The 16,438-nt window shown below is 40.9% G+C and overlaps 1 protein-coding gene across 1 annotated transcript in view; it reads left to right on the top strand.

The window, feature by feature from the left end:
* Positions 1–16,438, top strand: part of LMO7 (LIM domain 7) — a 95,436-nt gene that overhangs the window by 40,139 nt on the left and 38,859 nt on the right. Inside the window, 8 exon segments of the mRNA XM_010160786.1 lie at positions 11,035–11,065; positions 11,510–11,623; positions 12,120–12,318; positions 13,457–13,709; positions 14,170–14,469; positions 14,818–15,108; positions 15,372–15,572; positions 16,039–16,436. Of these exon segments, the coding sequence (XP_010159088.1) occupies positions 13,495–13,709; positions 14,170–14,469; positions 14,818–15,108; positions 15,372–15,572; positions 16,039–16,436 (1,405 nt within the window). The 5' untranslated portion in view covers positions 11,035–11,065; positions 11,510–11,623; positions 12,120–12,318; positions 13,457–13,494.

Below are 16,438 nucleotides of genomic sequence, written 5' to 3'. Positions count from 1 at the left end.
TGCTAGAATTAAATGTAATCAAGAGGAGAAACACCTGATTAGTTTTAGTGAACTGCCCTTGCATTTCTCATCCCGTCTAGATTGCCAGTCTTCAGTGGGGGATGATAAGGTCTTGGCTTTTCACTGAACTGTAAAACAGTGAATATAGTGACAGCACTGTTGTTGAAATTCCTGAATCAAATAGGGCTAAAAACTTGAGATCAAAGGGGCTGCTTCCGTAGGCACTTCCAAGGTAATGGGTCTGGATTTAGCTCTCCCTAACGCAACGTGGATACTGTCCCTTATGAAGCTGAGCCTCATTGCAAACTGGTGCCATTGGCACGCTCTGCAGTTTAACTATTAGTTTGATTTAATCTTTGTAATGATTAAATGCAATGATGATGGCCATTCACAGGGTTTTCAACAGACCCTTGGTCTTCTGAAGCTGTGGATTCCTAGATGGGAGTCTCAAGGTTTCTGTTAACCTTACCTGGGTCAAAAAGACCGCTGGGTCTTTGTGTAGAAAATATGAGGATTGTTGAGGAAAGTATTTGTAGAACAGCCTCTTCCAGAGCCCAAGGGTTACTTTTGTGTTACCTTGGCTCTGCAGCTTGATTGACTTCTGGGAAGGATAGCTTACAAGCACTGTGTGTGTTTTAAGGGGCCTATTTCTACAGTGCTTCATCTGGCTAGGCAGTTGGTGAAATTCTGCAGATGGCTAACTCTTTTCCAAGAATTGGTGCATATAGTATCTTCTTTCTCATGAGAAGGAAGTTCCCTAATTTAGCATTTACTCATGCACTCATTAAAGATGTTGGGACTATTGCCATGGCCTCACTTGGAGCAGAATCGGATCGTTTTGTTCCACTCCCTCCCTACCACCAGACTTAGTTGTAATAGCTTTTTGGTGGTGTCTTAATTGGTGTATTAAGTTTTTTCTTTTTCCCCTCAGTCATCAGTTTTGTGGTACAAATTACATACCTCTTTCACTGGTACTCGTGAAGTGTGAGATCACCCTGGCTGGGATTGTTTTCCCATATCATTAATTTTGTTCAAGTTTTTATTCTCAGACTCCCCTAACTTTACAACAGAAATTCTCAAGTGACTAATAGCACATTTGGTTTCAGTAGGTTGGGATACTCAGAATTGATGTAAATTCTCCAACTTCAGAGGTATATGGTCAGACTAGCTTAACTTTATTTCCCCCTCCCCCGCGTTTTTGCCTCCCACACTGACTTTCTAACATTCTGGCAAAGTAAGTATTTGGACTTTTACCCATTTTTTCACTTTGCAGTAAAGAAGCATTCATTTTTCCAACATTTAAAACTTGGCCAGATAATCTGGCCCAAAAAGCTTAATGTTTTGAGCAAATGTTTAAAAATACTCTCTAAGTAGCCTTAAAGCACTGTTGTCTACTGGAGTGGACAAAGTAGACTTTTTTTTTTTTTAAAGAAAAATAAAAGGCAAGCTAATTAAAAAAGCTATTACTTATCCAGTAACATTTATAGCAACAAACTGAATTTAGTAATTTCAGATATTGCAAAAATAAATCTTAAGCCACAAGAGAGCTGAATAAGAATAATTACATCTTTAAGTAGCTCCCTCATGTGTGGATGTTGCAGGAGCTGAGGACAGGAGGTGAGAATTGTAGCTAAAATGGAAAATATTTCCTGCTTATCTTGGATCTTGTCTGATCCCCAAAACAAAAGGGCATATTTTTGCTAAGAGTACTGCACTTTATGAATAATTCTTGATTTTTTTTTTTGTATCTTGTTCGTGTTTTAAATTGTGTTGCTGTTTCACACCGTGTCTTCTGGGAGAGTTGGTTGGAGGGAATACATCCTATTTTAGCATTCTTTTCTGATAAGGGTGAATAGATTAACACTTGACACTGCATTAATTGAAGTGCTCTTTCCTGGCTCTAAATGTCTTCACAAATTAAGGTAGATCAGGAAAACATAGGAAATAATAAAATTCAGTTGTATCTGTGTACCTTATTTCTTTTGGGCATGTATTCATCAACTTAGGAGACCTGACTTCAAGAAAGAGAAGTCAGGTTCAGTCTGCGTTTCATGCTTTTGGACTCTTGTGTGATGAGTGATGATGTTGTGCTCTGTGTTGCTAGGGTAACCCAAAGAAACGTAGAGAAAATAGGGCAAAATTTCAAAAAGGAAGCGTTGTAATTTCTTCAGTGCTTTTTATTTGCTTGTGAAATATTTTTGCCAAAATATTACTGAGAAAACCCAGTAGTCCTTTAAAGTTTTTATTCCAAATGTAGAGACTAAACTAAACGATGCAGTCATGCAGTAGTGATTTATTTCTACTTAAGAACAAATTCCAACATCCCTTTAACTTGTTTCCAAAATCTTTATCGTGGAATAAACTTCACTTACCTTGCACCTCTGGTTTGTCATCTTCGCTCTGTTCATCTCCTATAAATAAATCCAAATTCTTTCCAAAATCCTAGCTCTATGACACTTTTCCCCAAAGCTGTGCTGTTAGCAATCCCCCTTTAAACTGCTAAAGCATTTGTTCTTTAATAATATGACAAAAGTTGAGTATAGAGGGGCTGTCCCAATTCTCTGTCCTCCTGTACAATAGTTAGGCCAGCACTACGTTGGAATTGCCCTAGGGGAAAAAAATGAGCCATCAGAAATCTCTGCAGGTGACTCCCAAGCGCTTCTTATTCTACCTACCCCTAAAATGCAGGGGTTCTGTCTCCTCTCAGGTGGATAGATCCATCCTCATGCTTACACCTGTCATTACAGGTTGTGGCTCCCCTGAAGAGATGGTGACTGGAGTGGACTGAAGTCTGGATTACTTCCCACTCCTGGGCCATGGATAGAGCATCTGTAGTTTCCACTGTTACCTCTTAGCAAGTCACCTCTGCACTGAATCAGTTGCTGCGTGTGCTTTAGAGGAACAGCAACCAAACAGATACCTATTTGGACTCGTGAAACTCAATATTAGCATAAGCATGAGCATAGCAATACCCAGATTAAGTTACTGTTTTCTTTATCAGCGGATATGTTTGTTGCCAAATATCCGGTATAAATTATGCAGTATAGACATGAGTTATTATTTTAAATCTTTTTTTGCACACCATGAGAAATTAAATAAACCACCTGAACTCACTATTGAGTGTTACAAGCTGTGGTAGACTGTTTTGCTTATACACAAGGCACTGGTACATCACCACCTGTTTGCTTGACACAAAAATAACAAAGAATTACGTTTACCAAGTCTTTCTCTGGGCATGGAACAAGGAAGGAGGTTGAGTGCAGGAGAATGTTGTTGTTTTGGTTTTTTTCTTTTCCTCCTCTCCAATTATATGGGCTATAAAAATCTCCCTGTCTCTCTGAGCAAGCAAAGTTGTATAACCTGCCAAATCGTAGCTCTTCCCAAGGGACCACCTCTGAATGCTTCATCCAAATTGAACGATTGTATTAATCCTGGGGTTCAAGGGTAAGAAAGTGCATGCAGGCAGTTGCTATGGAGTAGTTGTAGATGGAAAATTTCTTACCCTAGCTTACCTTGCAGTAACTTGTTTATCCATAGCCGGAGTTGGTGCAGAGGTGTCTGAGCGATACTTTAGAGGGAATGAGTCAGTATGGAGGTCTATTGTACAAAATTACCTCTGGTATCTGCATGTGGAGAGAGGGGATGTTGAAATACTTTGGGTAGATGTAGGAGTGGGAGTAAAAAGGACAACAATTTTGGAAATACATTATTTAATAATGGTAAAGAGGCATCAGGCAATAGAAAAATGAATTTTGGTATTGTCTTGAAAAAATACTAACTGTGAGTTGCCATGGTTGCTGCAGCTTAGCTGAAGCAAATAATATACTTCATACAGAATAATTCTTTGTAAAATCCTGTTGAACTCTTTCTGTGGTAGTTAACAGCTGTGCCATCATGTGTTTTGTATGTATTTCTAAAAAACTCACAGCACCGCCTTAATTGCTTATTTTGATACTTAATTTTTCAGAGTCGCTTCCTAGATATACCAACTGTTCCTTTTGGAAAGAATGCTGGCACAAGTGTGTGTTCCCTGTATGGATTTCTCTTCAAATTAATCTAGAAAATTTGCACAAGATGGTCTAGTTTGGCAGGGGGGAATGAAGGGAAAGGATCTTTAAAACTGTATACAAGAGAAGTTAACATAGGTGATGATCAATGGGATGAGCTCAAGTCCACTAATTGTTGGATGGAGGGAGTGCAAAATCTCAACACTTACAGAAGATACAAGGAGGAGGAAAGGTAGAAGAGGTAACATTTACTGTAACCTTGGTGACAGGATCAGCTGAATTATGTACAGGGGAAAAAAAAGCGGGGCAACAGGGAGGTAAAAGAAGGAGAGATTAAGCGATCACTTCTCATAAAAGTCAATAGCTGTTCTCGTGCTTTGTTGGCCAATGTATGTGACACATGACTGGTAACGTTCAGAAATAAAATGCTCACTATTTATTTTTGTCTAGATACCAGTCTATGTCTGGAATTTAAAGTAATCAATACAGACCAGGGAAAATTATGATTTTCCTGGTTGTAGGGGGGAGGAATAGTACCCAGTTTAATTAGCCTGTAAGTAGTGAAGCTACTGATTTTCAGAGGAGTTTTAGGAATGGAGTAATTAAGAAAAGGACACAAAAATGGACCAGTCAACAAAGTTACACTAAGTATTACAAATACTTCCATTTTCTTTAATATAACTCAAAATTTGAGCAGGAGGCTGCCGGTTCTTCTTTGTAAGTTCTTGCTGCAGAAATGCCCCATTGCTGTTCCCCTGTAGAGCTCTGTTCTTTGAGGGATGGTTCTGGGCGTTGTTTGGGGCTTTTATTTTTATTTGTCGTTTGGCAGGTATGCCTTCTGCCCTTACACTATCCTGAATATTAGTTGTCTCTTGGGGAGAGCCTGTGGATTAGACTGAGATACGAGGAAGCTGGCAGGGATGGACCACCCAGGGAGGGGTTGGAAAAGTGTGAGGAAACGGATAATATGAGTGTCCGGTGACTTGCTGGGGCTGATGCACGTTTCTAGAAGTGCCTGTTTTTGTTTTGATAGGGGATTTAAGAATAGCGTGGAGGCATAATGGGTGAGATCAGCAAGGAAGCGCCATGCTCAAGAGGCGGTATGAAAGGACGGGCTCTGAGGCCATGGAAGGGGACGCGTTCCCACGGAGGGTGTTGACCGGCTGTGTTCCCTCTCCGCCTTTCCCCTCTTAGGCATCTCCTCTCCACCCCTCAGTCCCTTCATTAGTAGGTGAGGGCACAGGGTGGGTACAGGCTCCTGAGTCATCATGGCCTGCAGAGCTCTTTGCTGCAAGCCAGTGTTTTTGTAGGGGCTTGGAAAAAACACTTTCTACATCATTTTATACTTGGCTCCGTGTGCTGTTACGATGTAAGTGGCATTGGGTCTGGTGGGTATGTTGCTATGGGAAATACGTGTGCTTTTTATAGTCAAACAGAAAGGTGCATTTCCAAAAGCTGTTCTCGAACACTGGAGCCATAACCCGACCGTTTTATTTCCAGCAATCTCGGCAGTGAACTGTGGCTCTCGGGGTTGAATATCAGTTCGCTGAGAATCCGAGTGGTGGAGGAATGTCCTCATGTTGCTGTACCCATGCAGCAGCCCCATCTTCCACCAAAGCCTTTCTATTCTCAGCAGCACGTGGGAATTCAGTGAGATCCGATAACGGCAATATTAATAGCAGTTGAGTAGGTGGCCAAAGAGGTTGAAATTTAGCACAAGCTCGCTGCTAGTTGGACAGCCGGCATCCGTCTCCTGTGCAGCATACCTCGGCGGGGGTAGAGGATCTTTCAAACCCTCCGACGTTCTCCTCAGAAGTGTAAGTGAAGCTGTTCGGTGTCAGGATAAAGCGCCAGGAGCTCAGTGAGGAGCCTGGGAGGAGGCTTGGTCTGCAGCCTGCTGCCCCAGTCTGGCTCCCAGGCCACGGCACGGCTCTCCAGAGTCATTCAAAGGGCAGATGGGAGGTAGAACCACCGCCTCGGTAGGCGGAATTTCAAAAGGAGAGCACCAATGCTTCTTTTTGAACTGAAATACGCTCAAGTCTTGTGTTCGAGAGATCTATAGTATAGAGGAAGGGATGGAAAACAGATAGCTTTGGCAGCTGTTGGGGTTTCTGGAGCATTCGTCACCAAGGGAAGGGTTTGGCACTGGGCAGGGTGCATTTGTCACTGGCACATTCCTTTCTATCAGTGGGAGTGTCTCCATCCCTTCTTTCTCCCCATAAATGGGTTTGGATTTTTCTTATCTCTTTGGCCATGACCACGTGGACTCTTCTCAGCAGATAACCCTCATTTAGATGAGGAGGATACTCTGATCTAGCTTTTTTGGTTTTTAAAATCATAGATAACTATATATTAAATGTTTCTGTGTGAGAAACAGACCCTCAGAAAGCCACGCTGTTTGAACAGGATGCTGTAAAATTGTATTCCAGAGTTTTGCTCTGACTTTGTTACCTTGGATTTGGTCTTGAGCGCTACGTTGATGTTCTCCCTGGAAAATAACAGTGAAGTGTCAAAGTGGATTTAACATCATGAATTGCTAGCTGCTGAAATTTAATACTTATTAGGTTGTTGGGGAACCAAAGCCTATAATGTGTTAGGAAAACAAAATCCAAACTCTTGAGTTTATTTGTTAAAATTGTGAATTAAGTCAAAAGTCAAACCTAAACATGGCTACTTAAAAGGCAGTGGTCTTTTGTAAAGAGGCACTTGAGAGGTGTATATGTGTCAGCATTGCCAATGGATGTATTTTATGATTGGTTGAAGTCTAGTTCATGATATCTTAAAATGCTGCAGTCTGCTAGCTACTGTAAGGTATATGAATGTCTTCTATGACTTTTTAGTTTTTAAAGTACCTCAAAGTGCATTAAAGTAATACTAGCAAGCTTTCCTCACTCCTTAGAGCTAAGCGTCCGTGGATGAAGCAGCACAGAGCACCTCTGGCTGGGGTTTCGTCACGCGAGGACTCTCACGGTACTGGGGTGTGGAGCACAGTCCTCCTCCACCGAACCCCCTGCCCTCTCCTCCGTGGCAGCGTGTTCCCTCTGCTGCGGTGCTGATGCGGTCACTTCTATGAGCGTGCTATCAAACAGATGGGCGAGTTAATTTGGCCTTTGAAAATGTCTATCAGGAAAAACCCAAACAAAGGAACGAGCGCAGCCCTCTGGTCCTGATGCACAACATGGAACCGTAGCGTGGCTCAGAGTCGTGTTGGCATAACCACAGGGGCAGCAAACAGGAGTGGCTGGAAGGGAAAGACCAGGAAATCCTTAAGCTAGGGCTGCTGCCAAAGCCATTGTAAAGGGACTTGGTGACTAATTTTGCTATTTAACCTTGAGCAAACAGCCGAGCTGAGAATAAATTCCTTGAGCTGCATCTCAGCTGATCTGCAGTGTTACTTTGCTTTATTCTTGTGGAGTGGTCCTCATTAGAGAAACATCCATTGGTGTGTACTGGCTGGGCATAAGTGATGTTTGTGAATATGCATTGTGTTGCAACGGAACGGAGGTATTTGGTCTCTAAGCTACTCACCTACTAACAAGTGTAAGCTATTTCTGTCGCATTTGTCTTTTCTGTTTGCTAAAGGATTGACGTAGATGAGATGATTTACACAGAAGATGTATTTCTCCATGGGTGGTTGTTTCACATCTTTTTGCATCAGTTCTCAACTCAGGATTGTGCAGTATTGTTTCATAATTATTATAACAACTCCCACATATTGTTATCTCATGACCTTTAGACTTTCATGCTGTGCTTGATATTTTCCAGGATGGCTAATCTTGAAGTTGTACATAAACTTTTATTGAAACCACTGCCAGCAATTAAGGTTCACATTTTGTGAATTAAAAGTTGTACTTCTAAAGTTTTGGGATGCTTTTGTTCGCTGAGGTTTGATACAGGCATTAGATTAGATCAGAGTTGCTTTTCTTTTAAACTTCAGAGCAAATGCTGAAACATCAGTGGGAGGAGCAGATGAGGTACTCGGAACAAAATTCTTTCTGCAAGATCTAACCACTCTTCCTCATCAGCTTCCATTTCTTTGTTCAGACATCTATGGAGAAGTTGCATTGTTAGTGAAAGGAGGCATAAGAATTTCTGGGAAGGGAGAGAAGGTAATGTTTGAAATTGCACAACGTGGTTTGGTCAGCAGTGTTGCACTGTCATTTGGACAGGAACCCACTTCTTTCAGCAGATGGTTTTTAAGATGCAGCCTTGACTGTGCCCTCCTGAGCAAAGCAGCAGCCTGCTCTAACTTTCAGCATAATGGCATTCATTTATTCAAGCCAGAAATTAGGTTACACAGAACAATATTTTCATGAAGAATATAGCCTGTGCCAACTGGGCTCTATGATGATTTTACATGAAAACATTGAAAAGCGGTTGCTCAGTGTAGGCTTATTGTTTATTTGCATTGATGAAGATACTTCAGCCAGTGAGCTTACCCCTCCAGTTCCTAGAATAGCTTTTGTAGGACAAATGTCTCTGCAAGCAGTGCTGTGTGTGCACTTCAGTGGTATAGGCTTAAATTCAAAATAAAGCGGTAATTGTCCAGGAGTGTTTAAAAAGCATAAAGGCTACATGGCTGAAATGCTTGCACTCCATCTTCTAACCAATTTCTTCAGCTACAGTGTGGGAAACTGTGTTTCAGCCCTGTGTGTTTAGAACCAGAGTAGGGGAGCAGAGGTGAGAGCAGGAGCTCGCTGTGGGGTAGCAACAGGTGGTCAGAGAAGGTCTCTCGCAGCAGCAAAGAACTTGCTGTGCTTGAGGTTGGTGCCTCTGTCTTGCCCCCTGCTATGAACTGTAGCTGTTCAGAGCTATACACAAGACCCCAGTTGAATTCTTTGCATAGTATTGCATAGCATTTACATTTTTGTAACACTTAATTAAATAGAACTTCTCCTTTATAATGCAATTTTGTGTTTTCACTTGCTGCAATTGAGTTAAAACATTGCTTTTTTTATTCTGATGCTTCTCTTAAAAGCTCTTTAGTTTTTATCACACTTCTATCCAAGAGACTTTTGCCTAACTATTTTAAATGTAATGTACTGGAGCGTAGCTGGGCGATGGCTTGTGCATGTAAGCTCAGATGTGAACTTGGCCAGGTTGTACGTATAAAGGCTCTTTATTTTACTTGGAGAATGATGACAAGTGGATCCAAACAGCATCTTCCACAAGTTGCTTGCCTCAGAGGAAAAGTAGCTGTGAAGTTTGTGGATCACAAACAAATTTAAAATGCTCTGTCTCAGGTGTGGGAAACATAATGCTGATACACACCACTACAGGAATAAATTTTCCATTCTGTGGTTGGGAAACCAAACTGTTTCTGGTCAGCACATTGGGTCACGGCCATGACGTGTCCTGCGGCATGGGCACTGGAAAAGAAATCCTTGTACTGAAGAAAAGGAGGAGGAAATATTTTTTAAAAAATAGTCTCTAGTGGAAAATAACAAGAATGTATTTTGGAATGGTTTAAGAAAAAAAGAAGTGTAAATCATAGAATCACAGAATGGTTAGGGTTGGAAGGGACCTTAAAGATCATCTAGTTCCAATCCCCCCTGCCATGGGCAGGGACACCTTCCACTAGACCAGGTTGCTCCGAGCCTCATCCAGCCTGGCCTTGAACACTTCCAGGGATGGGGCATCCCCAGCTTCTCTGGGCAACCTGTTCCAGTGCTTCACCACCCTCTCCGGGAAGAACTTCTTCCAATCTAAACCTCCCCACTTTCAATGTAAACCCATTACCCCTTGTCCTGTCACTACAGGCCCTTGTGAAAAGTCCCCTCCCAGCTTCAAATATTTCACATTGAAAGAGAAGGGTTCCTCCTTATCCGCGAGGAAGAGGTCACTTCTTCCAGTAGCATCTCTGGCACATGATATTAAGGAAGCAGCAGGCGTGGACTGCACAGCTCGGATCCATCTCAGGACTTTGTGTTCCTGGCTGCCTCTTTATGGTGTGGGGGACGGACAAGGCAATTACAGCCTCACTGAGTGGAATGGGCACTCTTAAACTACAAAGAAAGAGGAGGGAGGGTCTGTGTTCCTGCAGGTTGTCGTGTTGCTTCGAATATTGTGTTTCTGTGAAGAGCGCCATCTACACTGACCAGGCCCTGTCATCATTTCACTCCCTCCCAACCACCCACTGCACGGCTTATTGCACCTTTTCCCTGCAGTCTTTGACTAACTTGTTCCTTGATGGCCAGAAACAGAATAGGTGACCTGATACATTTCTTCTTCTTGTTCTTAAAATGAGCAGGAGGAGAACAGGACCGCTGTGATAGGTGACCTGATACATTTCTTCTTCTTGTTCTTAAAATGAGCAGGAGGAGAACAGGACCGCTGTGAGCATGCGTGGGTGCGCTTCCAAGCCGTGCCACAAATGGGCTAGATGTTAACAAAAAAACTTTTCTAATGTTAATGATTGCATATTTATTCAGTATTTTTTGAGAAATACATGTCTTGCATAAAAGCAAACCAGACCCCTCCTTCCAGCCCTAAAGCATCTCTCGGCAGATGTCCCCCTTTCAGTTGCTCATTTTTTGTCTGAAAAATTCTGTCTAGATTGAGACCTTCTCTGTGCCCGAGGCAAATATTTTAGAAAATGTAACGCATTTGGGGAAAAAATAATAATCGAATCGTCTTTCATATAGAACTGAAGATCTTCCTGGCTAATAGAGACTACATTTCCCAAAGTCACTATCTTGTTTTCACTTTTATTTTGTTGGCAACTAAAAACCTTAGCTAATGAAAAAAGCCTAGAGCCTTTCTGAGTACTTCCCAAATCAGAAACTGCAGTAGAACAGCTAGTTTCTTGCTTTATATGTAAAGATTTGAAATAGTACAGAATTCAGTTATGCCTATGGATTCAGAGCTCTCTATTTCTTTAGGAATAGTCATAGTTGCATATTTTATAGTGGCCTCTAATTGGGCTTGAAACATTTTATATCTTGAATAATAATTAACTTTTAAGTCAGGTATTTTAAAACGCTGTGTTTTGTTTTGTTTTTTTTTCTCACTCTCTGCCCTGCTGCAGACCGGAGGAGACCAACAGAAGAGTGAAAAATGTAAGACACACTTACTTTAGTGCTTTCTGAAAATTTCACACTAATTCTGATTAAATATTTTTAAAGCGCCTCTGTTTATGGGACAATAATGTTTACCTTATTCTTCAGCTGTTCATTTATCTGATGCAAATCAAAACTTTTACATTCTGTAGAAGGGGATAAAGTCCCTGTAGTGCAGAGGAAAATATGTAAATCACTCCCATCTTATTATGATCTCTGTGCAGCTCACTTCCCAAATAAATGTAATAATTAGAAACAGTACTTGTATCTGCTTACTTGAGATATGTGGGATGCATTGTAACGCTTTTTAATTGGTTTTGATGGAGACCATAGCTAATACTGTAAACAAGATTTTACATTCTAACAGCATGCTGAGATTCTTTTATACTTGTACATGGTATGAAAAGAAAATATTTAAGTTTGTATTTGTTTGTTTGTTCTTAGGTTTTGATTACATTATACTGGCTTGGGAGAAAAGCTCAAAGTAACCCTCATTATAATGGTCCGTACCTCAATCTTAAAGCATTTGAGAAGTTATTAGGGCAAGCATTGACCAAGGTAAGGAATCCAAAAAGAATAGTAAACAAATAGCCTGTATTTTTTAGCTCGCTACAGATTACAGCATCAACTCAGAACAATTTTGGGGTGTGTGTGTGTGTGTAATTTTATTCTACGTTTGGAGAACATAGTCATTTGTTTTGTTTGTTTTGCTTGTTATCAAAGTCCATGTGAAATGAATTATTTTTAGCTTACACTGGTTCTTCTGCTATCCATATAATCACAAAATTTTGAATCCACCTGCTGTTATTAGTGTGGTAGATGGTGAAAAGCCTTGTCTTGATTCCCTTTAGCTAAGAGAAGGGAAATTTAAAACCTTGTGTTGAATCTCCTATCCAAGCTTTTGTGTATGTCATTTTTAGGGGTTTGCAGTACTCTTTGGTGAAGTCCATTTGTGCATTCAAAATGCTTTGAACAATTTTTTTGAGCAAAAACTCACGAGTAGCACTTGCACATTAAAATATCGCAAAAAACCCTTCAAAACTTACTCTCATAGGCACTTGAAGAGTCCAGCCACCTGAACAGAAGTGGCAGGGATAGCGGGTACGGTGATATTTGGTACGTCGACCGAGGAGAGCCCTTTTCATCTTCAGCTAGCCACAAAAGAGACGATTCCTTCGATAGCTTGGATTCTCTTGGTTCAAGATCCTCCACAAGCTTTTCATCAGATATAACCTTGAAAGGTGGCAGTGAAGGTATGTTTTTTTCTCTTTTAAATCTTTTGTTGACATATGTCTTAGGAGTGTGAGAGACAACAATGTGTGGACGTAGTACTTCAGGTGCCCAGTACTTAAAAGGGCCTGAAAGGAAACTCTGGTTTTGCAACTGCTGCAGTTGCATTTTGCTTAAGCAAATATTGACCTTTAACAGTTGGTAGAAACAAAGCAATGCCTACGTAAATTTTCCTAGGAAGGGTTGCTGGGACTCTTGCTCTCACAGCCTTGTTAGGGTGTGTGTATGTGCCGGGTGTTTTCCTGGAAGGGAAAATATTAGAATTCAGTTCCTGATGGCATTGCCTGAAATTCAACAGTTGTGCAAGTCTCTGGTCTTGTTTCTAGCGTGGATACGTCAAACCTCTGTATTCACTCCATTTGTGATTATTCAGCGTTCAGTAATGTTTTTTCCACCTAAGTTAAAAACTGGTAAGTAGCTGTTACTTTTGATAGTTTCTCATGGAAATAAAGGTAACAAGAAGCAAGTCTGTGAAATTGCATCCTTACAGCTGTATTCTAACCTGTGATTCTCTCCCAGTTTTAAAATGCAATCCTAACTTGTAGCCTAACTTAAAAATAGTGAACTTTTGGATTTTGTACCATGTGACAACAAAACCATTGAGCCAAGGCCACATGGAGCATTTCTGGTTTGAGCAAAGCAACCTGTAGCCATGCTCCAAGATGTGATGTACCTTTGGCTTCCACTGGGTGTTAATCTGGTGAAATGAGCATGTTGCTGTACTATTTGCTGGTAACTTGGCTTTGTTAGTCAATTTGGATGGCAAGTATGTTTTTAATTAAAATCTTCTGCGCTGTTTCACATCTTCAGAGTGGAGATAAGCGCTTTGTGTCCTGCAGGAGCAGTGAGCGTGAAAGAATGGAACAAGTGTAGCAGGGCCATGCAAACCAAACTCAGCTTAATGGACCTAAACACAACTTCACAACAAACTTCTAAAAATACCTCTACTTGTGTCCTGTCAGTAGTTCAGCAATTTTACAGGCAAATCATCTCAATTATGGAGTTAGATTGAACGTAGAAGATTTTGGTGTATGTTTTAGCTAGAAGCTTGTGTCTCAAGAATAATGTTTGTGCCTTCCCTTTGCTCCCCTTTCTTCTAAGGTGGTGACAGTGACACAGACTCAGAACTGCCTTTCAAAATGCATGACTCCCATAAGGATGACAGGTCTTACCGTAGGATTTCTGTGATTGAACCGAAACCTACCGCCGACTTCAATCGCTTCTTACCCAACAAAAACAAGCAGACGGCATATGTGCCGGCGCCTTTAAGGAAGAAGAGGACAGAGAAGAATGAGGACAACAGGAGGAGCTGGGCAAGTCCTGTCTTCACCGAGTCAGATGGGACGTTTTCAAGGTACTGGTGTGCAGTCTTAGTTAAGCAGATTTTGGTTTAGGGCTTTTAAAAGAAATGAATTCTTTATTAGTTAAAGAAAAGATGCTGTTGGGGTGATACAAAGTAAAGTATCTGCATTTCCATATTTTACGGATGTTGGCGTGGTAGAGCGGATTGGATTTTTTAAATTTTTTTTTTTTTTTTAACTTTTTGCCATGTAACTAGTTTTCTGGTGTTTGATTAATGCTGTGAGAGTGGTCAGACTCAAGATAGAGGGGATTTAAATGGTCTTAAGTGCTGGTTGAAGATAGCTAGACGTAAAGTTTTATTTTCTCATTAAAGCTGTCCAAAATACAGTGATGAATTTCGGTCGTCTGGCTTCTCAGTGCGTACACGTGAGATTAATGGGCAGTTCTTGGGTTTTGTCATTGCCTTCGTGACTTCACTGTCTTCATTCTGTTCCTGTTTTGGTCAACCTCAGTGGATGTGAAAGGAATCCTGTAGCTTCCTGCCAAAATAGCAGAGCAGAGTGTGGGCTCACAAATCCAGCTTCCCTCCAGATGATCTATGAGTATGACAGTGACTCTGATTCAGAAGGTGAAAGAAGGCTGCCTGACGTGGTCATGGATGACTTAGCAAAACGTAGATTTCTAGTCAAAAAGAGCTCTGTAAGCTCTGCTGCACCTGGACATCATTTCGCGTTGCGCAATGACCCTCCTAAATCTTGCTCACGAGAAAGTTATCCAGCTGGTCCACAAGCTCCAATGCTTGAACCACTGAGGTCAGAGATACTAATCCAAGATCCAGTAACTATTGTGTTACCTAGATTGCAATCCATAAATAACTCCATAAAGCTAGTCTTCTAATTGGCATTTTAACACAGCAGATACATTGTTACGCCTTTTTCTGTCAAACTTCATATTTTTGTCAGAGGCAATGGGATGCTCATATAACACTTAACTTTTTTTAATTTAAAAAATAGATATTATTTCTGGTGCTGCAGTGATGGAATTGAGAACTAATTTGCTTCATTCATGAGGTTGAACTCCTGGCCAAAAAGCATGTCTTTTTGCGTTGTTTATGTCAAGTTGCTCGTAAAATATCTTAACTGATTGGGTATTTTGAACAGTAACCAGAGGAGGCAGAGGCAGTTGGATACTAAAGAGGAAAACAAACCAGGAGTTAACATTCCTTCAGAGTTATCTGGGTATTTTGATGAGGATGAGGAAGAAGAAATAGGCATCCCAAACATTGAAAGAGATGATCTCTATTTTCGCAAGCTAAGTTCTTCAGCGGCAAATACAGTTGTTGCTTTTGACAAATTTCTTCCTAAGTTTTGGACTCCAGAAGAAGAATTACTATGGAAAAAAATCAGAAAATCCTCTTTCAAACCCTGGTATAAAGAGATTCAAGGGTTCAGGTGCGTTTTTATGCATGTCCCTGTTTCTCTTGTGTGTGCAAAACCTGTCAAGAAAGTGTAGCTTTTTGACTTTATTTTTATTTCTCATTTTTATTGCTAGTGTAGTGACAGGATGTGTGTTTTTCTTCTTTTTTTTTTTTAACTAGAAAATAATTGAAATATTTTCATAACACTGTTGCCCCTATGCATTTTACTCAATGAGTACACTTGGTGGTTTGTGTTTTTTTTCTTTCCCTCTGCTCATTCTTTGTGCTGCTGCACAGTAAAAAGAAATCAGATTCCGAGGATGAAGGATTTCCTTACAAACAAAGCTCTGCAAATGTTGCTAATCAACCAAGACCAAGTTTTGACTGGAATAGCAGTTGCAGAAGGGATCAGAGCTATAAGCCAACTGCTGAATATGTGGGAAGCTCATTGTCACAGATTGCAGAAGGAAAAATCTTGGAGGCTTCTGATCAGCCCAGGTTGATATCGCTGCATGAGCTGTACTCTTGCTGCATCAAAACAAAATGGCTGGATATGCAACAGCTAAATGAAATTAAACCTCGTCCTGTGATGTCGTGCTCTTTTGGTTATTACTGTTTTGGTTTTGGGTTGGTTTTTATTGGTTTTTCTTTTAAACGTAGCTGTGATTTGCTGGTCTTCTGAAACACACAAATTCAAAAGCATAACATGCTGCATAGGGCTACTGGCTTTGTGTGTGAGCATGTAAGCGTGCTGTTTCTGAACAGGTTAGTATGCCGTGATACCTCTGCGTGGGTTGTTGTGTGCTGTGCTGCGGTTGGTAACCGTGAATGCCAGGTGGTGTAGTTGTACTGCTCGGGATACAACAAGTCTAAACCAAATGTATATCGCAATACGTTGTGATCTGCTTGTCTCTTGCTAGTTAATGATATTTTTACTTCCCTCCTTTTGTTTTATATGCTTCAGTCAGTTTTCGTTACTTCAGGCCCTGCAAAAATACTCTGACTACTTGTCTTCTGAAACGAAGACCAAAATTGATCCTACTTCTGGCCCTAGGCTCATAAAATGTAGAAAGAATATTTCCTTTGTACCAGGATGCAAGCAAGGAGACACAGAAAATGGATATCTGTATCCAGATTTAGAAAATGATGACTTGTTCGTTCGGAAAACTGGGGCTTTCCATGTGAATCAAGTTGTTCTCCAAGACCCTCGGTATTTAAAAAAATTCTCTGAGCAGGACCCTCCCCTTGAGGGTGAGATAATTCTTCAACCCAGAGAGGGCCAACCTGTGATTCCAGATTTGGAAAAGGATGACATGATTTTCCGTAAAATCCTCTCTCAGAAAAAAGAGGTGCCTTTATCGGGT

The sequence above is a fragment of the Eurypyga helias genome, unplaced genomic scaffold (assembly GCF_000690775.1).
Source record: "Eurypyga helias isolate BGI_N326 unplaced genomic scaffold, ASM69077v1 scaffold15681, whole genome shotgun sequence".
Lineage (NCBI taxonomy): Eukaryota > Metazoa > Chordata > Aves > Eurypygiformes > Eurypygidae > Eurypyga > Eurypyga helias.
The sequence above is the reverse complement of the archived record's forward strand: the minus strand, read 5'-3'. Positions and strand labels throughout refer to the sequence as shown.